This window comes from Lithobates pipiens, unplaced genomic scaffold (genome assembly GCF_037356315.1).
Source record: "Lithobates pipiens isolate NorthernLeopardFrog02 unplaced genomic scaffold, aLitPip1_a1.2 Scaffold_18, whole genome shotgun sequence".
Taxonomy (NCBI): Eukaryota; Metazoa; Chordata; class Amphibia; order Anura; family Ranidae; genus Lithobates; species Lithobates pipiens.
The window spans coordinates 431092708-431120039 of record NW_027507758.1 but is presented as its reverse complement, the minus strand read 5'-3'; the positions used below and the strand labels follow the sequence as shown (position 1 = coordinate 431120039).

The 27332-nt window shown below is 41.3% G+C and overlaps 1 protein-coding gene across 1 annotated transcript in view; it reads right to left on the bottom strand.

The window, feature by feature from the left end:
- The window catches only part of LOC143988468 (retinoic acid receptor responder protein 1-like), a 45709-nt gene extending 18683 nt beyond the window's left edge, over positions 1-27026 (bottom strand). Inside the window, exon 1 of the mRNA XM_077488078.1 lies at positions 26601-27026. Coding sequence (XP_077344204.1) covers positions 26601-26813 — 213 coding nt within the window. The 5' untranslated portion in view covers positions 26814-27026. The remainder of the gene's footprint in view (positions 1-26600) is intronic.
- Between the last annotated feature and the right edge of the window lie 306 nt (positions 27027-27332).

Here is a 27332-nt window from a genome sequence, read left to right as displayed (position 1 = left end):
ACATTCCTATTGCAGTCACCAAGGACCAGACTGTGTTCTTTGTGTTCATACAAATGAATTCCCTCTTCCCTTCTTCAAGCAGACTGCAAATATTACATTTATCAGCTAGGCACAGCTAGTTCAGCCTGGGGAGGCTTTCAGGTGACTTTACTGGAAAGCTTTATGTCCTCCTTGTGACACATTATTACATTGTTCTAACAAAATAATAATGTAGCAATAATCTGTCACTTTCACTCTGTAACCAAACTAGAAATAAACACTTTATAGATTTAAAATGTATATAAAAAAAAAAAAAAAAAATCTACATAAAGCAATATTTACTTTTAAAATGGTTGTACACTGGTGCAAACCAGGTATCCCATCCACTTTCAGAATGGGTATAAGAGATGTATTCCATCTACTACCTACAAGGAGTGCTCTCATGGCAGCTTTTTTAATGACTTCTTGGTTCACATCGCTTCATTTGCGACACTCTCCAGTTTTCACCTCATACAAGACTTATCATATAAAAACGTACATTAGCAATGATCATCTACGGATGTTCAGATATCCGGAGGTGGTGTCCAGCACCATATTTTTCTCTTATGGCTTCCCCTTTTACCCCCTTAAGATAATTTTCTTGGTTTTCCCCTCCCAACTTGACCCCCCCGCCGCCTTTTACTTATTCCCTACCTCCTCTTATGCCCCATGCACGATTTTCTTACTAGTCACATGTAGAAATTTAATAGCTTCTCATACGACAGATAAAAAAAAAAAAAAAAAGAAAATCAGAAGTGATGTCATGTGTTTATATTGTATTTTCGAATGACAACTGTACTGACTAAAACGAAAATAGTACGATCTAGTATCGTACAAGGAAAATTTTCGCACATGTCCGATTGAATATATCCGAGGAACTGTGATCGACTCTCAAAAGCTCTGTTCTAACGATCCGATTATCATACGATCACGTCAAAAGTGGTATTTCTCGTACGATTTTCATATCGCGTGTATGGGCCATAATTCTTCCTTGAATTTATTTACCTCCCTACCAACATACTCTAAAGCCTCATACCCAGGGTATGATTGTTGGACAACCAAGCGTCTGATTTTTGTCAAAAGGGCAAGTGCCAGGAACTTGTCTTGCATACTAACGTTACACAAATTGTCATTCCACAAACACGAAGGTAGTAACATATTACAAGGAATTTCAGTTCTTGAGCGCCACCCTTTAGGCCCCTTCTGCTAATTTCGTGAGCACTGATTTCGAGCATGTGTATTTGTACTGTCGACTTTTGTGTGACAGATTTGTGTACTGACCATCCGAAAATCTGACGTGAAGCTGTCATTTGACAAAAATGTACTAGTCTGTCATCCAACATTTGTTGGCCGAAAAATTGGAAAACAATTGTTGAAAGGAGCGTACTAACAGTAAGAACGTTGGACAACACAGTCTGTCAAACGACAATCCCCTTCTGATTTTTGTACTGTGTGTACAAGGCTTTACACTCAAGCTTCAACCTGGCTGTTATTTCCATACAATGACACAAAATACCCCAAGTTTACACCTTAGAATAAAGTGTTCCCTTGGGACAGCTGCATTTTTGTTGATATTTTTTCTTATGATAGTTTATATAATCTTGCTTACACTCTCAGAAGAGACAATGCCATCAATAGTTATATTTTGACACTTCATTATAAGCTTACTTTAAAAATCTCCTTTCATGTTGTAAGTTCTGCCTGTATGCTAATCCTCCCTTTCCACATAGCTTGGATGACAGCATTAAGCAGTGGGGTAGGGAAGATACTGGTAGGTATGTTAAGAGTATAATTATGTGCTTGTAATGCGTGTCAAGGTTACCGGTACTGGTGAACCCATTTCTGGTCAAGTCTAAAATCTGTACATGTGGAGAAGTTCTTATTGCCTTAATTCTGCCATTAAAAATCTGTTAGCCCTTGTACACACAGTCGGACATTCCGACAACCAAATCCTTTTTTGTCCGAAACTGGTGTTGCATACACATGGTCGGACAAAGTTGTGGGAAAATCCGTAAATCCGAAAATTCGTTCAGAACATGATGACGTTATTTCGACGGGACTACGTTCAGACTAGTAGCCAATAGCTTTGGTCTAGGAATTTGATCTGCGCATGCGTGGCACTTTGTCCGATCGGAATTCTCTACAAACGATCCAACAAAGTCCTATTGGATCATGTTATCGGAAAATTTTATAGCCCAGCTCTAAAACTTTGTTGGTCGGACATTCCGATGGAAACAGCCTGATGGAGCCCACACACGGTCGGATTATCCGACAACACGGTCCGATCGGATGTGTGTACATTTAAAAAGTACAAATAAAGTAATTTTGGATAGAGTAAGGGAAGGTTATAATGCCTGTCAGTTTTTTGTTTGTTTTTTGCTACCTATGCCCCATTGTTAACATTTTTCTCTTCACTTCCTGTCCCATAGCTGAACAGGAAGTAAAAGAAATTCCCCTGAAAGTGAGCGAGTCAACATCTCGTATCTTGGACCTCAAAGGCTTATCTCTGGCAAATCCTGCAGTGTGCTTCCTCCATCTCAAAATACTCAAAATCTCTAGTAATCCACCTCCTAAACACTGCCATCTATTGTATTCCTTCCGATTGAAAACACTGGAAGAACCACAATAGATAAACCCAGTTAACGAAATACATGCTATAGAAGACTTCACCCTGTCTATGCAAAAACAAGAACGCTTTCAAAAGACATGGTTTTATTGGACTCCAAAGTTTTACTGGACTTCCAATTTCCCCCATCCAACCCCCCCCCCCTTCTCTCTTTTTAATTCTTCTTACTTGTGGTCTTATTCTTATAATCATTAAAAAAAAAACAACCACACACACATTTCAAAACAGTTTGTTTGTTTTTCACGCCTATAGGCGACCCTTTGTGTTGTATCAGCAGAGCTCCTGTTTCCAGGCAATTTCTTGACATGGATAACATCATGGATAATGGTCATTGTCATGCTAAATCTTACATAGTATTTATCTATATGCAAATTGTCCAAACTTCACTGCTCTGCCTATTGCACATGTTCTCTGGATATCCTTGAGAGAATCCCTGGGGTCACCACAACTAGTGCACCCATTGGATGATTTTACCTTCTTTTACTGTTCTGGTGACAATACAAAATTTGGGATTTTCTTATACATTTACTCTCAGTGAGAACAGTAACCCGGATAAATAGAGATGGTGAATAACGGACACAGGCAGCAATTAAAGCTTAATCCCTGTCCACTCCATCAAAAAAAAAAATGTAAACCAATATCACCACCTGATAATTTCGGTACTGTGGCGACAACCAGTGCATAGGAAGAGGCATTACCACCAGGGAGAGTCACCAACGAGGCCATGGAGACAATGTATGTCCACAAGCCTTGTAGGAGAGACCTTTTTATTATAAATTTTGCATATATAGTTTTGTGGTTTGTTTAGATCTATTTAACCACTAATCATGGTGTGGTATTAGATCATACTAAGTGTACGTAAAACTGGAGATGGCTGAGGATGTATAAACATTGTAAATTTCTCAAGATTTAAAGTATAATTGAAGGCATTTGTTTTTATTTTTTGGGACACAAGCTTTGTATGATCTTGCATAGTATGTAAGGTCATAAAATCCACTGGTGGTTACACAGTAAAAGGAGCATGACTGGTGAAAGAGAAGCACAACACAATCATATTTTGGAGAGACTTTATTATAAATTTTGCATATATAGTTTTGTGGTTTGTTTGAATTTTCTTCAAGCACTGATTATAGTGTGGTATTAAGAAAGTATATAAGTGTATGTAAAAAGCACTACACTGTTTTATAAACACTTACATACAGTGCCTTGAAAAGGTATTCATACCACTTAAATTGTTTCACATTTTGTCATGTTACAACCAAGAACGTAAATGTATTTTATATGATAGAGCAACATAAAGTGGCACACAATTGTGAAGTGAAGTGGAAGGAAAATGATAAATGGTTTTTGAATTTTTTTTGCAAATAAATATCTGAAAAGTGTAGCATGCATTTGTATTAAGCCCTCTTTATTCTGATACTAAAATCTAGTGGAACCAATTGTTTTCAGAAGTCACCCAATTAGTAAATAGAGTCCCCCTGTGTGCAATTTAATCTCATTATAAATACAGCGGTTCTGTGAAGCCCTCGGAGGTTTGTTAGAGAACCTTAGTAAACAAACAGCTTCATGAAAGGCCAAGGAACACACCAGACAGGTCAGTGATAAAGTTGTTGAGAATTTTAAAGCAGGGTTAGGTTATAAAAAAAACAAAAATTAATAATAATATCCCAAGCTTTGAACATCTTACGGAGCACTGTTCTTTCCATTTTAAGAGGATGGATTGAGTATTGCACAACTGCAAACCTAGCAAGACATGGCCGTACACCTAAACCGACAGGCTGGGAAAGTAGAGCATTAATCAGAGAAGCAGCTAAGAGGCCCATGGTAATTCTGGAGGAGCTACATAGATCCACAGCTCAGGTGGGAGATTCTGACCACATTACAACTATTAATCATGCACTCTACAAATCTGGCCTTTATGGAAGAATGGCAAGAAGAAAGTCATTGTTGAAAGAAAGCCATAAGAAGTCCTGTTTTCAGTTTGTGAGAAGCCATGTGGGAGACACAGCAAACAAGGTGCCCTGGTCAGATGAGACCAAAATAGCATTTTGCTTTTAGACCAAAAAGTTCAATGTGTGGCGGAAAACTAACACTGCACATCACCCTGAAAACACCATCCCCACTGTGAAACATGGTGGTGGCAGCATCATGTTGTGGAGATGCTTTTCTTCAGCAGGGACAGGGAAGCTGGTCAGAGATGATGGAAAGATGGATTAAGCCAAATACAGGGCAATCGTTGAAAAAAAACATTTTAAAGTCTGCAAAAGACTTGAGACTGGGGCAGAGGTTCACCTTCCAGCAGGACAAGGACCCTAAGCATACAGCCAGAGCTACAATGGAATGGTTTAGATAAAATAATATTCAGGTGTTAGAATGGCCCAGTCAAGGTCCAGACCTAAATCCAATTGAGAATCTGTGGCAAGACTTGAAAATTGCTGTTCAGACGGTCTCAATCCAATCTGACAGAGCTTGGACGATATTGCAAAGAATAGGCAAAGATTTTACTCTCTAGATGTGCAAAGCTGGTAGAGACATACCCAAAAAGACCTGCAGCTGTAATTTCAGCAAAAGGTGGTTCTACAAAGTATTGACTGAATGCAAATGCAGACCACACTTTTCAGATATTTGTAAAAAATGTTGAACAACATTTATCATTTACCTTCCACTTCACAATTATGTGCTACTTTGTGTTGCTCTATCACCTAAAATCCCATTAAAATACATGTATGTTTTTGGTGACAAAATGTGGAAAATTTCAAGGGGTATGAGTACTTTTTCAGGGCACTGTATGAGAGTGTGATAAGGTGGAAGCTGCTTTTATGTGATTTTTGTTGTCTTTTGGTTTTGTAATCATAGCAGCTCACAAGGCACATTTTGATATTTGTCTGCCTTTAGTTATACTCTAAACTTTTTAATAGAAAGACTCTTTGGCTAGAGATCCACTTTAGGCTATTTTACCTAGTGATTTCAGGGGCTCCTTGTTTTAAACAAATAACCTCTTTTGTTAGAATGGAGTTCTTTGCTAAAAAGCAGCACAATGAAGTTTCTAATTTAGTCAACATTTGTTGAGTTTGGTACAGTATCCCAGTTTCTACGGAGGGAGTATAACAAGTATCCTGGGAGAAGAAATGTCCACAAGGAACATCTTGGAACAATATTTGCAGGGTACCAAGTTAAGTTATTAAACTTGATTTAGCTGTAGATTGTTGGAGGGGACACCAGGAAACGCAATGGGACTCACGAACATCTCTTTAGAAGTTTTTTTTTTTTTTTTTTTTGTATAAATAGCTTATATTTTGCCATGCAGTTTTTAACTCTTGGTAAAACAATAAAAAACAGGTAGGTATCTGCGCTACTTAAAAAATGTACTAAATTTGGAAAAGGAAAACAGCCACCACTATTTGTTGATAAGCAAATATAAAAAGTCCATATGTGGCGCTAATAAAAAAGCAACAGTCTTTGAAGTATTTAAATGGGAAAAGATGAAAATCCCTTCACCAGTTTTCAGTGTGTATAGGGAAACACACCACACCATGTGAGAATAAAATCTGCTTACCAGATATCAGCAAGTGATAGGCATTGATTAATAACTTCCCAAGGGATCACATCTGAACTTGTCAATCACCAGTACGTAGATGGTTAAAATACACTGCAAAGCTTGCATTCATTCACTTGTCCCAGGCAGTAACAAAGCAGTAAACTTCTAGCAGTCAGTGGGAGTCTCATCCAATAAAGGGGATATCATCACCAAAATGGAAATAAAACAGCATATAGTGAAGCCCGTCTCACTTGTGAAAGGATTTATTGTAGCAACTTACATGTACAGTCAAAGAGAATGATCATCATAAAACAAGACAGCCGCGGCATTCGGCGTGCTTGTGTCTCATAGCCAGCCTGACATGTTTCATTCGAGTGGATATCATCATTGGCATTTTTAACTCTATATAAAAGTAGGGGAAGTATGCCTATTCAGCCATAGGAGAGCTTAGGGAGAAAGTCAAAGGAAATCTCTTGCAATGTGTAATGCTGAATGTCATTGTAAAGTCTACAAAAAAACGTATGCCCTGTACACACGGTCAGACATTCCAACTACAAAATCCGTCTGATTTTTTCCAATGGATTTTGGCCCAAACTTGTCTTGCATACACACACGAAGTTGTTGGAAAATCCGATCGTTCAGAACGAGGTGATGTACAGCACGTACGATGGGACTATAAAGAGGCCAGTAGCTTTTCCTAATTTATTCTGAGAAATTGTCTACACACAATCGGAATTTAAACAACCAAATTTTGTTGTTGGAAAATTTTAGATCCAGCTCTGAAACTTTGTGTGTCGGAAATTCCGACGGAAAAAGTCAGATGGAGCCTACACACGATCGGATTTTCCGACAACACGATCCGATCGCACATTTTCCATCGGAAAGTTCGACTGTGTGTACAGGGCATTACAGTGGGGAAAGTAATTATTTTCCCCACCGTGAACCAAGAGTAGGAATGAGTGAATATGCCTGTGTTTAGCTAGGGAACAAGTATGCAAATCTTGCTTGCAGTTTGCTAACTTTGCACTGACCCAACTGAAGTCCAAGGGAAGGGGAGGGGGAATCTTGTTCAATTCTAGCCATCTGCAGGGCTAAATCCCCATACACACCATCAGATTTTCTGCTGGTTTTTGTCTTCAGATTTACCAAAACCATGTAGTGCAAGGGCCTGCCTGATTGCATACAAATTGAAACTCTTAAGGTTTGACCTCATATTATATGGTTTTGGTAAATCGGAAGGAAAAAATCTGCAAAAAAATCTGATTGTGTGTATGGGGCTTTAGAAGTACAAATGCAAACAAATACCATACAGAGGGGAAAGGTTCTCTCTTTTTAAGCAACTTTGAGGACAACAACATGGCAAAATACCATTAAATTATATTACATGCTTGGAAGATGCGTTCAAGTTGTAAATAGTATGGAACAGTATGATTCTCACAGACAGAGTCATATACTGTATTCTGACATCACATATTTTTTATGGGCAAATCATTTAATATTTCTATTTAGCTTGGTTTAAATACAGAAGTAGAACCCCAATCTGAATCATTTCAACTTGAACAGGGGAATTTGTAGGTAGTTGTGGCTGCAAGAGCTAATTCTAGTATATCCAGCAGTAATAAATCTGAATTGACCATTAGAAATAAAAGCCCCAACAGATTGAAAAGCTATAGGAATATTTACTGTTAAAAAAAAATCAAAGCTAAAGCCCTCAACTTTGTGCCAACTGTCCAGGAGCAAAACAGTTTTATAGTACAGCTGGTATTTTTTTTGTTTACCCACTACCACACTGTATGGTCTTAAAGTTAAGTAAAATATCAGAGAAGTCCACAAAAAAAAAATCAAAAACACAACCCAACATTTCAGAGACTAGGCAGTTTTTATGCTGAAATAAAAAACAGAGTGCCATATTTCAGAGACAATAATCACACATACTGTGTAAGTACAGTAGCTGGAGAGTATGTTAGCAGCCTAACTGGACTGCAATGTAAAATAAAGTGGTTATGTATTGAGTTGGCCCACCCTTTGCAGATATAACAGCTTCAGCTCTTTTGGGAAGGCTGTCAACAAGGTTTAGGAGTGTGTTTATAGGAACATTTGACAATTCTTCCAGAAGCGTATTTGTGAGGTCAGGCTCTGATTGTGGACAAAAAGGCCTGGCTTGCAGTCTCCACTCATTCATCCCAAATGTGTTCTATCGGGTTGAGATCAGGACTGTCTAGTTCCTCCACCCCAAACTTGCTCGTCTAGGTCTTTATGGACCTGGTTTTGTGCACTAGTCCAAATCATTTGGTGGAGGGGTGATTATGGTGTGGGGTTGTTTTTTCAGGGGTTGGGCTTGGCCCCCTAGTTCCAGTGAAGGAAACTCTAAAGGCGTCAGCATATCAAGACATTTTGGACAATTTCATGCCCCCAACTGCGTGGGAACAACTTGGGGATGGCCCCTTCCTGTTCCAACACAACTGTGCCTGCACAAACAAGGTCCATATAGACATGGATGAATGATAGAACACCTATGGGATGAATCAGAGCAGAGACTGTGAGCCAGGCCTTCTCCTCTGCATCAGTGCCTGATATCACAAATGCACTTCTGGAAAAATAGTCCAATAGACGCACTCCTAAAGATTGTGGAGAGCCTTCCCAGAAGAGTTGAAGCGGTTATATCTGCAAAGGGTGGGCCAACTCAATATTGAACCCTACAGACTAAGACTGGAGTGCCATGAAAGTTCATGTTTGTTTGTGTGTGTGTGTGTGTATATATATATATATATATATATAAAGGCAGACGTCCCAATACTTTTGGCAATATAATGTGTGTGTGTGTGTGTGTGTGTGTGTGTGTGTGTGTGTGTGTGTGTGTGTGTGTGTGTGTGTGTGTGTGTGTGTGTGTGTGTGTGTTTTCAAAGACAGAGACCAGGCAGGTTTCATTATGGAATTAAATTTAGTGCGTACTTTGCAAGCTATAGCCATTGACTTTTTTGGTTTGTTTTTCAACCTAACTGAATGTAAAACAAACAATTAAAAAAAACCACACCACACATTAATAAAAAAAGTTGGTAATAAATAATGCTGAGTCTATGCACACGGTAATATGTAGCTGCCTGCATGACATAGGACATACTGTACTTCATTACAGGTAAGTTAGGTCACTAAAACTGTGTGGCCCAAAAAGTTTTGGAGCTAAACTTCAGCTGTAAATGAGAACTCCTGAGCTGCATGCTGGCACAAGGCCCAGTATTACAACTCCACAGGTAGCATTTTCAGATTCAAGCCTGCAATAACAACCTATATATATTAGTCTCATGGTAAATTTGCTTTATACCAACAGTAGTATATGGTTGAAATGACTATGCTGTCATTTTAGTCCCCCATAAAAAGAAATGTAGTTTCTACTGAAACCCGATCTCTAAATCTTTCCACATTGCTTGCCAAACATGAAGGCCCATTTTATCTCCAAGTTATGAAAACAAAGTACTTTTATGAGTTCAAAGGGTTTTGTAGATTTTTTTATACAGCTTCTTTTTAACAAAGGGGCCCATTCATTGTATTTCTTTCATTTGTATTTCTGTTTTTTCTCAAGCATTTGTATGCATAAAAGCATGTGTGGAATTATCAGTATCTGTTTTGCTGATGAACAAGGGATAAACAAGAACAGAATATGACTGGAAAACACTGGTGTTCAGTGTCATGTTAGTTATCACTAAACTCATCTAGGTTTGGGAAGCAAAAGCCAACCAATTCCAAACTGTCGCTACCAAAATAGGAATAGAGGTAACACTTGTTTCTGTGACAACTGTCTAAGAGGGGATTTCCCCCCCTACACTTCCTCTTGTGTCTATATGACAGGAAGTGAAGGAAAATCTCCTTAATGAAACCCAGAAAAAAACAAAAAAATAACGACAATGGTTTTAACCCTCCCCTATTCAATCCAAAATGAAAACAGTTTTGACTTTGGGTATACTATTGTCTAATCTAAAGCACTTGCTTATGTACACTCCTCTGCTTTACTGGATTCCCCTGTGATGAAGAACATTCCTTCAAGTGCTGAATGATATCAGCATCAGCACCTTGGCACTGGAATATAGCTTGTCATAATTTTCAGACGCTCCCTACTGCTTCCAGTTTTTTAAAGCAAATTCCCTTTTTAGTAAAAGCAACCTAAAATTAATTTACATATATAAATACTGTAGAGCATGCATAGATGTATGAAAACATCTGAATTTACAGTAAAATACATAAAATATGCTTGTCATATTCATTCCTTAGCTGCAACAGGCAGCTAACAGTAGCACAGTTATATACATTTTAATATTTCATGTGTAGGTATCAGAACTGTACTAATTATAAAAAAATAAATTATATATATATATATATATATATATATATATATATATATATATATATATATATATATATATATATAAAAATATAAAAAACACACACACACACAACCCACACAGAGTACAACCCTCACATTTTTGTAAATATTTTATTCTATCTTTTCATGTGACAACACTGAAGAAATGACACTTTGCTACAATGTAAAGTAGTGAGTGTACAGCTTGTATAACAGTGTAAATTTGATGTCCCCTCAAAATAACTCAACACACAGCCATTAATGTCTAAATCGCTGGCAACAAAAGTGAGTACACCCCTAGGGCCCCTTTCACACTGGGACGGGGTCAGTGGTAAAGCAGCACTATTTTTAGCACCGATTTACCGTTGTTTTAGCGGCGCTATTCGGCCACTAGCTGGGCAGTTTTAACCCCTGCTAGTGGCTGAGAAAGGGTCAAAAACTACCGCAAAGTGCACCTACAGCAGCACTATGTCGGCGGTATAGCTGCGCTGCCCCATTGATTTCAAATTTCAAAGATGCTGCTAGCAAGACATCTTTGAGCATCCTGCCAGCGCACCGCTCCAGTGTGAAAGACTTCGGGGCTTTCATAATGGAGAGACAGCAGCGGCTGTTTCAGGGCACTTTGCAGGTGCTATTTTTAGCGCTGTAGTGCCTGCAAAGCGGCCAAGTGTGAAAGAGGTCTAAGTGAAAATGTCCAAATTAGGCCCAAAGTGTCAATATTTTTTTGTGTGGCCACTATTATTTTCCAGAACTGCCTTAACCCACTTGAGCATGGAGTTCACCAGAGCTTTACAGGTTGCCACTGGAGTCCTCTTCCACTCCTCCAGGATAACATTACAGAGCTGGTGAATGTTAGAGACCTTGGACTCCTCCACTTTCCGTTTGAGGATGCCCCACAGATGCTCAATAGGGTTTAGGTCTGGAGACATGCTTGGCCAGTCTACCACCTTTACCCTCAGCTTCTTTAGCAAGGCAGTGATTGTCTTGAAGGTTTGTTTGGGGTTGTCATGTTGGAATACTGTCCTGTGGCCCAGTCTCCGAAGGGAGATCATGCTCTGCTTCAGTATGTCACAGTACATGTTGCCATTAATGGTTCCCTCAATGAACTGTAGCTCCCCAGTGGCGGCAGCACTCATGCAGCCCCAGACCATGAAACTCCTGCCACCATACTTGACTGTAGGCAGGACACACTTGTCTTTGTCATCTTCACCTGGTTGCCACCACACATGCTTGACACCATCTGAACCAAATAAGTTTATGTTGGTCTCATCAGACCACAGGACATGGTTTCAGTAATCCATGTCCTTAGTCTGCTTGTCTTCAACAAATAGTTTGTGGGCTTTCTTGTGTATCATCTTTAAAAGAGACTTCCTTTTGGGTCGACGGCCATGCAGACCAATTTGATGCAGTGTGTGGCGTATGGTCTGAGCAATGGCAGGCTGATCCCCCACCCCTTCAATCTCTGCAGCACTCATACGTCTATTTACCAAAGACAACCTCTGTATATGATGCTGAGCACCTGCACGCAACTTCTTTGGTCGACCATGGCCTGTTCTGAGTGGAACCTGTCCTGTTAAACCGCTGTATGGTCTTGGCCCAGGGGCGGATCCAGGGGGGGGGGCAACGGGACAATTGCCCCCTCCGAGAAAATAGAACTTACTCCAAGGCTTTCTCCCTCCGCCACCTCACCAGATTTGCATGAGGCATCTAAATGCAGCTGGGACTTTATTGCTGCTTCCCCTGGCTTCCATCAGTTTATTTAGAGGGGGCCAGTGGGTCACTATGGGGGTCTGTAATTGATGTGACACGGGCTGCTGCTACATGCTGGCAGAGTTGCAGCAGAGCGGCACGAGTGTCACTTCACTTTCCTGTCAGGCGGAGTGATCTCTACCCGACAGGAGCTTCCTAGTCCCGGCTGGTGTGACGTCACGATTCAGAGGCGCGCAGGATTGAAGACAAGATGGACTGTAGCCAGCTCAGTGCACTGCAAGTGAGTGATCACTTACTTAGCTAAGGCAGTGTTGTGTTAATGAGCTACGAGCGGCATTGTTATGTTAATTAGCTACGGCAGGCATTGCTATGTTAATTAGTTAACACCTTGTCTTACAGGTGAAGTGGTGAATGCTTTGGGGGTGGGGGGGGGGGGTGAAATAATTTACACTGGTAATTGTAATATGGCACATGGAGGGGGTTAATGTACTCACTCATGTATTTGTGATCAGTGACAATTAACCCCTTTGTGCTGCATTAATGACAGTGGCACCATCAATGTTAATTAACCCCTTTTATGCTACAGCATGAAGGGGTTTATAAACACCTCCACTAATGCAGCACAAAGGGGTTAATTAATTGCCACTGGTCAGTAATACATCAGTGAGTACATTAACCCCCCTCCATGTGTCATATTACAATTACCAATCATCATCATTATTATCATGATAATCACACAGCACAGGTGCGTTGAGCCACAGCACCTGTATTGTGTGATTATCATGATAATAATGATGATATAGAATGACAGAAATCTGTATCTTTATGCTTCATTCACACAGGGCAGACATGTGTCTGACATGCAGGGCTGTCTTTTACTGGCTTGGGGATGCATAAAGTGTTACATGCATCCCATTTATTTATACTGAGACACACAGCCGCTATATCCCAGTATGTCATGCGTGCGGATCCCAGAATGCATGCAGGGTTTATTCAAGTACCCGCACCAACATGTCATATTGGGATATAGCGGCTGTGTGTCTCAGTAGAAATAAATTAGATAAAACCGTCCCGTTAGCGGCCTTTACCGCCGTCGCCCGCCCACCCCAGTGTGAAAGCAGCCTTATTTTCTGGCAGTGCCCCTCCCGAGACTAGACTCTGGATCCGCCCCTGTCTTGGCCACCATGCTGCTGCTCAGTTTCTGGGTCTTGGCAATGTTCTTATAGCCTAGGCCATCTTTATGTAGAGAAAACAATAGTTTTTTTTTTCAGAACCTCAGTTAGTTCTTTGCCATGAGGTGCCATGTTGAACTTCCAGTGACCAGTATGAGAAAGAGCAATAACACCAAATTTAACATACCTGCTCCCCATTCACACCTGGGACCTTGTAACACTAATGAGTCAGATGACACTGGGGGGAGAGAAAATGGCTAATTGGACCCAATTTGGACATTTTCACTTAGGGTGTACTGACTTTTGCTGCCAGCGGTTTAGACATTAATGGCTGTGTGTTGAGTTATTTTGAGGGGACAGCACATTTACACTGTTAAGCTGTACACTCACTACTACTTTGTAGCAAACTGTCATTTCTTCATTGTTGTCACATGAAAAAATATAATACAATATTTACAAAAAGAGGGGTGTACTATATAAAATCTATCAGGTAGTTAAGCTATAGGTTCAGCCACTGCTACAAATTATCAGTACCTCTTTTAATTGTAAAGTCTATAACAATTTGGCCGCAGAGATTTTTACTGTAGGTTACCTTTTGAACAGGAGTACAGCAAAAACTGCAACTCACGTGGAAGCCTTTGACATTTAACTTGTTGGCGGACAATTATAACCAGTAACAGATGGTACTGCACTAGTGCCAGTATTAACACTACAATGCAACTGCAGGGCACATAAACATTAAGCAATGACAGATGCTTCCTCTATTCTGAGAATGAAGGACAAACTAACACTGTTTTATATAATATTTAGAAATGACAATCTGATGTAGCACCCTGATGTTTAGGCAGGGTTGCTATCAAATGTATTTGCCAAGTGACAGTTGCCTTGGCTAATTGATAGGATGGCAATTGACTTCACCCCAATTCTGGAATTGCTGCACTTCTCTCTTTTGTCACTAGATAGCCAGGTATCTGGTGGCATTAGATAAAACAAGACAAGGCTATTGCAAGGACAGATTAGGAATGAATGTGGTGTCTCAGAAAATGGGCAGTGATTTTCTTGGGTCCCTTGGCTGCTGCTGGGAGAGACTATTTATTTGGGTGGAGTCAGGTGATCTGGGATCTGTGCCACCTGTGCTGTTCTGTGCTGTCTGAGTGGAGGTGTGTTGTAATGCCACGGGCTCTAGGCCATAAGCCTTGGGCCTATCCCGGGGATATCTGGCTGCTAGGCTGTCTATGCCAGAGAGCAGCGTAGGGTTGGGACTGCGGCTTACATCAACCAGAAGCAACGGTTCTGCCGGCCAGGGAACCAGTCATGGTCGGAGGTAGAATGAAAGCTGTCACCACTAAGGGTCCATTCACCTCGCCACCAGAGATGACTGTGAGTAAGCCAAGGCCAGTACTAGAGCAGACTTCTCGCCGGTCGTGGACAGTGAAGAAGTGGGCCAAGTCAGGGACCCAGCGGGACAGCAGAGGCGATGTTTGAGGAAGATACTGAGTGCTAAATTCGAAGAACTCAGGGGATCCAGTGGCAGTGGATCAGTAAGTCTAGTGAAAGACTGAGGGCTCAGTGGAAGTGAAGTTCTACAATAGAAGATTGTAGAAGAAGTGAAAGTGTTCATTGCAAGATTTGTTAGAAACTGTTGCCATAGGATACAGCGTTTCTACTCACGCAGGTGTGGTGTCTGGCTAGATGTTTTTCCCTGCATGGCTGTCTACCTATAGACATCTCTGAGTCTGTCAATTAACATTGCATCTTCTTAAGGGTGTCCTGGCCCCAACCCTCTCTCCCACGTTTCTGTTTAAGAGACATTAAATCTCCTTGCATTCAACAAGTGTCTGGCTCCCATCAATCTACTTTCATTACACCCACCATGCCTTGTAACCCACTCTAAAACAGAAGGATGTCAACTGTCCCTAACCCATTATTAGGCCTCAAGAACCCTGTGACTTGGCTACACTAACATATGTCACAAAGACTTTGCTGCAGTCCAGTGAGATCATTCAGCATGGAGAGATCCGACACAAACAACTTGTGAGTCACCACTATGGGGGTTCTCCTCTGGGTGCAAACAAGCACATGGTAAACCCTCTGTGGAGGGTCACTAGGCCCAAATAAAGTGCTGTGCTGGGACAAGGTCATCCAGTGCCCCCCCCCCTTCATTGATTGTGTAATGAAAAAGACTTCACTACTGACCATGTAGAAGTGAAGTTCCCTCACAGACTCCCTGGCACATCCAGCCCTCCACTGTGGTACACTCACCGACCTGTCTCTGCCCCGAGACCTTGATGGAGAACTTGACTGGACCATACGTTCCGACAGCATCACCTGCCCCTCTGCGCCAGGAATTACTCATCATTGATCGTGTAATGATAAGAACATTGCCAATGACCATGTAGAGGCAAAGTTCCCTCACAGTTCTCCCCAGGCCTCCTCCTGCGATCAGCACACCCCCCACCCAGATGGGGGTGCACTCCTGCTGCTGTCTAGTATTCCATTCTCCACATCACCTGGCCGACAACTCGCCCTGTGGCATATTACCTCAGCTTATATAGGAGGCCCATCTCTTGCCAATACCAGTTGGGGATTGGTCAGGGCTCCCACATAAGCTTCCAGACACTCCAGTTCTAGGCCCTGCCCCTCTTCCAGAACATTCTCCCTGGAAGCAGGGGAGGCATTTTTAGAAAAAGAGCACAGGTGGTCACACCCACTGCCACTCTAACCACTCCCAGACCCCAGATAAAAACAGACAGGCCTAGCTTGCAGCACAGGCCTGCTTAAATTTGCCTGTGCTGGCATTCTATTTAACAAAAATCCTATTACTAGCGCCTACTTATTGGTAGAGGGTGCTACACAAGTCACCAGGAATGTGAATACAGCTTGAACTATCTCAAAAGCACCTCTGAAGGAATGTGGATAATTCTCAAACTGATCTCAAAATACAAGTTGAATGCATATGAAAGCAAGCTATGCAAGCCTTCAAACAGTTAGAGGGCCCCCTCCTCCATGCCTTCCAAAAAATGGCACCGTCTCCATTTGATGAAAGGGCTCAGGCACCGAAATGTGTCAATACTGGTGTTTGTTCACTTGAAGACTGTCATCCCCTGGCATTCCTTTCCACCTGTCAGAGTCTGTCCACTGTATTCCCCTCAGAATGGTAAGAATCATAGACAATGCAGGACATTTTGGATGGGAGAAAAGAGCTTTGGAATCTGTTTATTGCTATGTCTGTCTTAAGACATGATGAATATTAAAGCTGAACAATCACATAGCCAAATACAGAAGTGAAAAAAAAAAGGGGGGGGGGGATATCTTTATCTGCCAAACCACATTTATGACTTCTTTATGCTACAGCACTGTCTTTTTTTAGAGTTCAATAATACAGTGGTGTGATCCCTCAGCCTCATAATTGGACTAGCAAAAATAAAAATAAAAAATAAATCTGCAAGACACTGATTATTCTACTTCCCTATATCACATGTGTAGGCAGCAGAGCTTGATTGGCTAGCAGTGCCAATTCCCCTTCCCATTTGGAGTGCTGCTGTGCAGAGCATGGCAGAAAGCCTATAGCAAAAACAAATTCCGATATCTATGCTAGATATATGTTAAAATACAGCTAATTCTTTTTAAATTAATACACAACTAAATTAGGTTATATGGTTTAATTTGTTCAAACAAAAAAATATTGTGTCAGTATACTCAAGGCCCCAAAGATAGGCTGCAATGTGCCTCGTACATTGCGATAATGATGACCTTGTACGCAAAGTGAAGTGCAATTCTGGTATCTGGAACAGGAGAGAGAAGAGCACTGGCAAACATAAAACTTTGCTATGACTGGTGGGACTGGGATAACAATGCAGAAACACATGCCAGTCCTTGCTAAAACAGAGCAACAAAGTTATTGGTACAGTGACCTTTAGATTAGAACAAAATGGAGTCTGACATGCCTGGTGCCTCCTTACAGTGTGTTAAAAATATGGGGGGGGGGGGGGGCACACAAGAATTTTCTGTACTGTAGGGACTAAACATTTTAATAAATAACCTTTACATTCTGTTTGTGAATGTGTTACTTAAGATGTTCAATATGTAACTTCATCTAACTAATTTCATGTGTTCACTGCCAGAGAGCTGTACAAACAAGTCACACAATGGATGGCAGATCATTTACATAGAGGGAAGCCAGTGTTCTTTTATTAAAAAACTTTTACAGAATATTTTATCAGTGCTGAAACTGCATGTTGGACCGGTCGTTGATATAAAAAAAAAAAAAAAAAAAAAAAACTAGAGCAAATTATGTTTATGTGTCATCTATAGAAAATGAAAAAACTTTTTGCAACAAGCAAAAGCTCAATTTATTCCTTCGGTTTTTAGCCATAATGGAGGTACTTTTATTTTAACAATAAATTCTAAGTAATCATATTTTCAGATCCCCTAAGTAGCCAAAATGTGTCAGTCTATGGTCTTTAATTTAATATTTTTAAAGGGGAATTCCAAGTTGAATATGCACAACTTGTTACTTCACTACTGAAATCAGAAATATTAACACAGTGTACATTTGCAGTATGATGACGTCATTACGCCAGTGTGTACGCATGCACGACACGACATGACACAGGCGCACAAATTTAAAGTGCGTGATGACATAATTATGCCAACTTAAGTGCAATTATAAATAAAGGCCAAAATGGCAGCCCCCGTTATTACATATGTTTGGGCACATTTTAATATTTCATGACACTGGGTGAAACATGTTGAGTTTTGTGGGTTTTTATTTATGTAGTGCTTTTTTTTTTTTTATGATTTGTTGCGGTGTGCTAGGATCTGACTTTAGAATGTTTTTTGAGGCAGAGACTATATACAAAGTCAGAGTTTGGACCTGTAAAATGAATCAAGATTCGTTAGAGGTAGTTAGCCGTTTAGGAAACATTCCACAGTTCACTCTCAACTTTATAAGTCCCAGCATACACTTGTAGGAGTTTTATTACCTTAATGCAATTTCACCAACTTTTTTTTTTTAATCTATGTTATAATAAAACTGAGGTTTTAGGGCCCCATGAGCATCACATGTGATGAGACACATGCATAACTCTTGCGTAAAAAAAAAAATCAATGTTGATTCCCACACACAGTGGTCCATCATTATGTTTTTTTGATATTTCAGGCACGTTATTAAAATTCACAACCCTATTAAATTAAATACTCAATGATCACAGCAAATGTTTGAGCATGTGTAGCTTTAAAATTGACTATAATAGGGATTGTGTAATAAGAGAAATATTGAGCCAGACTTCCTAAGAATGCTATTTGCCTGGCTGTCCCTGGCTTCAGTATATGCAATTCTAAAACTCCCAATCTGCATACTTGTTCTGAGACAGAGACCCAGAAACTACTGAATTCATTGGACAAGCATGACAGTCAGGGAGTTAAAGTGGTTGTAAAACCCTCACATATACCCCATGAATGACTAACCTCAGGTGAAACACAGAGATGAAACAAATCCTCCTACATCAATTGTAGCTGTTTATCTACATCTGTCTATTCTACATTCATTCAAAGTTCAGCACTTACACAGGATCTATCAGCTCTGATAGGCAGGAGGTGGAGAGCTGAAGTTACATCAGTGAGCAGAGCTCTGAGAGCGGATTGGATGGAAGGGACACACACCCCTCCACACTGCACACAGAAACAGAGATGAGGCTGTCAATCAGCTGGAGCTCCCTCCCCTGTCACCATTTTTCTCTTGGTGTCAGATGTGATTCATGCTTACGGCAGAGGAACAAGGCAGAGGACAGAAACGACATTTAGTGCTCTGGATTACGACAAATACACGCGATAGAAGGATATGCTTTGTCTATATTTCATGTCTGAGGTTTTCAACCACTTTAATATTGCAGATGGTAAGGTCACTGTAATGGCCTACATATTTCCCTTGTAGAGGTCTCCTTTAAAAAAAAAAAATCTCAGCTGTGTAATGGGACAAAATATTACAGTTTTGCTAGGGAGTGCTGAAAGGCAATATCCTTCATTTTATTACTTTTGTTGCAAATTAGATATAAAAAAATTGCTGTTGTACAAAAGATCAGACTGTCATCTTTCCTCGAACTACATTTTTTCTACTCAAAATGTTAAACTGAATGATGTATTCTTTTTTTTTCCTCCCAATAAAGAGCGCATAAAAAGGTATATAAAATGTTTTCAGCTTTAGTATGTCAACTCCTAAACTTTAGGCACTGGAAGGATTCACAAGTCAATTGGACTGATTGTAGTACGGTATTTGTATAGCAAATGCTCTTCTCTTGTAAACAAATGCAAAATAGCACGCAATTTCATTAAATGGAACCATGCCACCCAATTAATGCCAGCGCAACCAAAAACACAATTGGTTGCCTGTTATGGCAACCGCTCAAGTATGCCATAAGCACTATAGCAACCAGCTAGATTTTCATTAATTCACAGCTTTTTATTTTATGCTAATAGGGTCATTGTTCCCTTTCAGGATGCATGTACAACCCAGGCACATAGGAAATACTAATGTATAATGCACATCCAGAGCGACCAGTCATGTGCAGGAGGATGACACCACCAACTAACCCTTTACTTATGTCTTTACTGAGAAGTAAAAAGTTATAACAACTATTGCTTAGCAAGTATACCCTGGTGTAGGTTGTCCAATTTAAATGACCCCATGAGCAGTTATTACAGCAGGCTTTCTCAATCCTTATATCCCAGAGGAACCCCGGAAATAACTTTATGTCTATTACATTGATGGTGAGTGGGAAGAATGCCCCTTACTATACATTAGTTGTCAATGGGAAGAATGTCCCTTTACAATGATGGTCAGTGGGATGAACGCCCCTTACTATACATTGGTTGTCAATGGAAAGAATGTCCCTTTACATTGGTGGTCAGTGGGAGGAACGCCCCTTACATTGGTGGTCAGTGGGAGGAACGCCCCTTACATTGGTGGTCAGTGGGAGGAACGCCCCTTACATTGGTGGTCAGTGGGAGGAACGCCCCTTACATTGGTGGTCAGTGGGAGGAACGCCCCTTACATTGGTGGTCAGTGGGAGGAACGCCCCTTACATTGGTGGTCAGTGGGAGGAACGCCCCTTACATTGGTGGTCAGTGGGAGGAACGCCCCTTACATTGGTGGTCAGTCAGAAGAATGTTCTTCATTTCAGTGGTCATTGGTAAACACATCCCTTACATTGGTGTGATTTACCTTACAAAAAGGTAAAGAGATAATTGTCATGCTGCTGGCTCTACCAAGTGCCCTAGATTTATGCAGGCACCATCAGAGGGGAGGTCAATCCACCACAGCTCATGAAAACCCTAGTAACATCTGGAGGAACCCTAGGTTTCTAAGTAACCCTGGTTGGGAATAGCTGTATTACAGGTACCACCAAGTGTTTTGAAAACAATTCATAATGTTTATAAACAACCAAAAATTGTGTGTGGAAAAAAAAATTATATATTTTTTTGCTTTGTAAACACTGAAGAAATGACACTTTGCTACAATGTAAAGTAGTAAGTGTACAGCTTGTATAACAGTGTACATTTGCTGTCCCCTCAAAATAACTCAACACACAGCCATTAATGTCTAAACCGCCGGCAACAAAGGTGAGTACACCCCTAAGTGAAAATGTCCAAATTGGGCCCAATTAGCCATTTTCCCTCCCCGATGTCATGTGACTCATTAGCAGGTGTGTTAAATTTACTGTTATCGCTCTCACTCTCTCATACTGGTCACTAGAAGTTCAACATGGCACCTCATTGCAAATAACTCTCTGAGGATCTGAAAAAAATAATTGTTGCTCTACATAAAGATGGCCTAGGCTATAAGAAGATCGCCAAGACCCTGAAACTGAGCTGCAGCATGGTGGCCAAGACCATACAGAGACAAGACAACCACTGCCTTGCTAAAGAAGCTGAGGGTAAAGGTGATGGACCAGCTAAGCATGTCTCAAGACCTAAACCCTATTAAGCATATGTGGGGCATCCTCAAATGGAAGGTGGAGGAGCACAAGGTCTCTAACATCCACCAGCTCTGTGATGTCTCAGTGGAGGATTGGAAGAGGACTCCAGTGGCAACCTGTGAAGCTCTGGTCAACTCCATGCCTAAGAGGGTTAAGGCAGTGCTGGAAAATAATGGTGGCCCAATTTAGACATTTTCCCTTAGGGGTGTACTCACTTTTGTTGCCAGCAGTTTAGGCATTAATGGCTGTGTGTTGAGTTATTTGGAGGGGACAGCAAATTTACACTGTTATACATGCTATACACGCACCACTTTACATTGTAGCAAAGTGTCATTTCTTCAGTGTTGTCACATGAAAAGATATAATAAAATATTTACAACAATGTGAGGGGTGTACTCACTTTTGTGAGATACTATATATAGATAGTTATGTGTGAATTCTGATATGTTTAATTCTCTACAAGAAGCACCCGAAGGATGACAATACACTACTATCTGTTTGTAAACATCCTTTAGATCAGCCGTCAATAAATGGCGGCCCGCGGTCCGAGTCCGGACCGAACGGAGCTTCTACCCGGACCGCCGTGCCGCCAGCATACTACTAAGCTGAAGCAATCACTAGTTTGCTGGGACCGCGGGTTTCCCCAGTACCAAGTGACGCTGCGCGCATGCGCCCGCCCCCTGCTCCTGGCCGCGTCCCTCGAAGCTGAAGAGAGACACGCTCACGGGCAGTAAGGGTGTGACGTCACATGCGCGCCCCGCCCCCCTGCTGCCCGCGGTTCCCTATTCCAGGGTCCATCCGAGAGGCATCCTTGTCAGGCCGTTTCAGTTGTGCCCTCGCTCCTGCAGTAAAAAGGTATGTGGGCACATTATGGATTATTCATTCATTTTTATTGTGCACACTGTTGGGCATATTTTAAGGGGCACACTGATAGGTATATTATTAATATGCACAATGCTGGGCTTTTTTGGTAAGGAGCACATGGGTATATTTTTTATGTGCACACTGATGGGCATGTTTTGTTAAGGCACCCCTTAACAAAATATGCCCATCGGTGTGCACAATAAAAATATACCTATCAGCGTGCCCCTTAACATAAAATAAGGGTCACGCTGATGGGCACCTTTGTTAAGGGGTACTCCGATGGACAAATTTTATTTTGCAGGGCACGCTGATGGGTTTATTTTTAATGTGCACATCAATGGGCATATTTTGTTAAGGGGCACGCTGATGGGCACAACAAAATGTGCCCTACAAAATATGCCCATCGATGTGCACATTAAAAATATACCCATCAGCGTGCCCCGCAAAATAAAATTTGTCCATCGGAGTACCCCTTAACATGAAAGGTGCCCATCAGCGTGACCCTTATTTTATGTTAAGGGGCGCGCTGATAGGTATATTTTTATTGTGCACACCGATGGGCATATTTTGTTAAGGGGCACCTTAACAAAACATGCCCATCAGTGTGCACATAAAAAATATACCCATGTGCTCCTTACAAAAAAAGCCCAGCATTGTGCATATTAATAATATACCTATCAGCATGCCCCTTAAAATAAAATTTGTCCATCAGAGAGCCTTCTAACATAATCAGTGTGACCCTTATTTCATGTTAAGGGGCACGCTAATGGGCATATTTTATTTTAAGAGCAACACTGATGGGTACATTTTATATTAAAAGGGGCACTCTGATGGGCAAATTTTAAGTTAAGGGGCGCGTTTTGTGTCCATCAGAGTGCCCCTTAATATAAAATGTGCCCATCAGCATGACCCTTATTTTATGTTAAGGGGCACCCTGATGTGCACAGTTTATGTTAAGGGGGACTCTGATGGGAACATCTGATGTAAGGGGACACTCTGACAGGAATGCCTGATGTAAAGGGGCACTGTGATGGGGCACTCGATTTAAAGATGCACTGTGATGGGGCACCTGATGTAAAGGGGCACTGTGATGGGGACACCTGATGTAAAGGGGGACTGTGATGGGGACACCTGATGTAAAGGGGGACTGTGATGGGGACACCTGATGTAAAGGGGGACTGTGATGGGGCACCTGATGTAAAGGGGCACTGTGATGGGGCACCTGATGTAAAGGGGCACTGTGATGGGGACACCTCATGTAAAGGGGCACTGTGATGGGGACACCTCATGTAAAGGGGCACTGTGATGGGGACACCTCATGTAAAGGGGCACTGTGATGGGGACACCTCATGTAAAGGGGCACTGTGATGGGGACACCTCATGTAAAGGGGCACTGTGATGGGGACACCTCATGTAAAGGGGCACTGTGATGGGGACACCTCATGTAAAGGGGCACTGTGATGGGGACACCTCATGTAAAGGGGCACTGTGATGGGGACACCTCATGTAAAGGGGCACTGTGATGGGGACACCTCATGTAAAGGGGCATTGTGATGGGGACACCTCATGTAAAGGGGCATTGTGATGGGGACACCTCATGTAAAAGGGCACTGTGATGGGGACAACTCATGTAAAGGCGCACTGTTATGGGGACAACTCATGTAAAGGCGCACTGTTATGGGGGCACGCTGATGGGCATATTTTATTGTAAAGCTATCCTAGTTCCAACTGTCCACATGTTTATTATTGTAACTGAAACTTGACAATAAATATTGTTGAAATGCTAAGGAAATTGTACATTTCTCATGTTTTTGATAGATATACAGTGACTACAATCTTTCTGAGTCATAGCACAGACTTGAGATTCGGACCTCGGCCCAAAGAAAATTTTGGCGACCGGACCTCCTTGAATTTTAATTTATTACCCCTGCTTTAGATCTACCATCAGCTATGTAGTGCAACAAGGGTTTGAGTGATTTAATACCAACTGAACACGTTTATCACAAGCCCTTACATTACATAGTTGGTAAATTTCAAGCCGACCATACACTATACAATGTGATTGTACTAGATCGTTTAGATCTACCATCAACTATGTAGCGTAAGAGCCTGCCTGAATATATATATTGAAGTCCAATGGATTGTTTAGATTTGTCCTTATTTTATAAACGTTTGGTAAATGTTAAGGAGTTTGCACAGAGATGGTACAATCAGATTGCACAGTGTATGGCTACTTTAAAAAGGAATGTACAATCAGATTGCATAGTGTATGGCCAGGGGGCCAATTGAAAACAAAAAAACAAATGGATTCTCCTATTCACACATTTGAGGCGGATGAAGAATTCCTTCCCACTGTCAGAGTACAGCGATCAGCTGGCTGCAAAAGTTTTCCAACAGACAGAAGTTGATTGTTAGTTTGACTTCTGTTGACCGAGAACAGCCATTCAAAATTCATGCTTTCCTTGGTGAAATGGCCAAATTTCAATCCATCTATGGGGAGCTTTACCAAAACAATGTAATACAATTACAAAGACCAGCTTAAAGACTAACTGCAGTCTGCTCACATCATTTGTAATAAAAACATATTTGCCATTCTGAAGCTTCTCTCAAACCACTTTGTATATTATTTTATATATACTTTGATTCTGTACTTGCCAAATATGCTGCAGCAATCTCCCTCCACTGAGTCTGGCTGCAACCATTTTAACTGTGGGCAGCTGAAGCTGCTGCCTGTTTACTGCCTGGCTTTACACAGACACAACTCCAACTCTGCAGCTTTCATTGGCCCTCTTATGACTCATCCCCCCTCCCTGGCAAACTCTTAGGAGAGTGAGAGAGAATTGTACATGATGTCATAAGCCTAGGCTAATGACCAGACAAGAAAGGAAGTGGGCTGTATAAGGTATTTACTGGGAGAAAAAAAAACTATCCAAAGTTAAAAGAACAACAAGGGCAGAAGATTTAATAGATGGAAAGAGGAAAAAATGACTGAAGGTCCACTTTAAGCAATCTAGTAGATTAGTTTACAACATCCATGCATTATTACTATACAATCGATAGTAGTGGTAAAGGAGAATGTACAAACAGTATAGTGAGTGTATGGTTAACCTCATGGTGGCCATACATGCTTCAATATATGATGATTTTTTTTACAGCAATAACCAATCTATAGTCAACAATCCAATTTGGCTGATATATCACACTTGGTGAAGGTATGAGCATAATTTATGAGCGAAACTGAGGACTTCTTTGTTTTTACCATGTAATCTCATAATCTGATCGATCAAAATATGACTGTATTCATGAATGTAGTATCAGGGTGCTGCTGATCAATGCAAACTAATTGATACATTTTTGCCCTGGCCAATTGAATCAGTTTGATCCAGTTGGAATGAAGTTGAGCCTAAATTGATCAGAAGGGAAGCAATTGTGATTTTGATTGATTTTATCAAATTGCACATTGATCGGGTGGAAAAAAACAAATAATCAAAAGTGTGTATGGCCACCATTATACTGATTATTACCAACCAACGTTCCCCCTCAACATGTGTATACATAATATACGAAGCAGAATGATTTATACTGTTCCTAGATTGTAAGCTCTAATGGCGCATACACGCGATCAGAATTTTGGTCGGAAAAAGCTCTGATGGTTTTCCTGACGGAATTCCGACAGGATTTCGCTCAAGTTGTCTTCCATACACATGGTCATACCAAATTCCGACGGTCAAGAACATGGTGAAGTACAACACATATGACAAGACTAGAAAAAGGAAGTTCAATAGCGAGTAGCCAATAGCTTCCGTCTCGTAGTTGAATCTGAGCATGTGTGAGTTTTTGCGTGTCGGAATTGCATACACACGAATGCATTTTTTGCATAGGAACTTTTTCCGACCGAAAAATTGAGAACATGCTCTCAATCTTTTGCTTGTTCGGCCAGCAAAGGTCCGATGGAGCATACACACAATCGCATTTTCCGACCAAAAGCTCTCAACGGTCTTTTGCTGGCTGAATTTACGATTGTGTGTACGCGGCATAATGAGCAGGGCCCCCTAATTCCTCCTGTATGGAACTGGATTGTAACTGTACTGTCTGCCCTCATGTTTTAAAGCGCTGTGCAAACTGTTGGCACTATATAAATCCTGTATAATAATAATAATAATAATAATAATAATAATAATAATAGTGTATGAACATGGAGAGGAAAATGATTAGGAAATCTGATTGAAACATTTTGAAAGCAAGTGAAGAAAGTAACAGAGAACTGTGCAGAAAGTGAAGTAACTACAAGATGCAGATTAAATCTGATTGGTTGCTGCAGGTTACTGTTGTCACTTACCATAAGGGTGGCTTTTTTGACATCTGTCACATCAAGCAGCTGATGGGGAGAGCCGGATTGGTAGTTGAAGTAGTGAAGGGCGAGTCGGGCTGCATGTTGGGCTTCTCTGTAGTTAGTGGGGATGTCGGTGGGGGTCTGATCCCTGGAGGGGGCAGCTTGTATGGTGAAGGGCAGCAGAGCCAGCAGGCAGCAGATCCCCGGCATCATCATCATGGTGTGCTGGTGAAGATGTCTGTGATCAGAGCTGCAGATCCCAGCTACAAATAGTGTGTGTGCCTCCTCCCAGAGGGTGTCCTGCCCCTTCCATCACCTCCTCCCACCAGGCTTATCTCTTACATCCTCCACTTCCCAGAAATCAGCTTATACTCCAATGACTTCTACCTCCCAGATCTCTCAATTCCTTCCTGCTGGTATCCCCTGTCATTGTGTGTGCTGACTAATCCCCCATCCCTACACCTTCTCTCCCCCATCCCTACACCTGTGTGCTCTGATCACAAGAACTTCTACCTCCTAGATCTCTCCATTCCTTCCTTCTGGTATCCCCTGTCATTGTGTGTGCTGACCAGGCATGTGCGGTGAGTGGCTGGTGAGGCACTGGCTTGTATCAGAGCCAGATACACACAGGTTACATACACCGCGAACGTTACAGCAATAATTCTAGCACCGACCTCCTCTGTAACTCTAAACATGTAACCTGTAAAAATATTTACAGTGTCTCCTTGTGAGATTTTT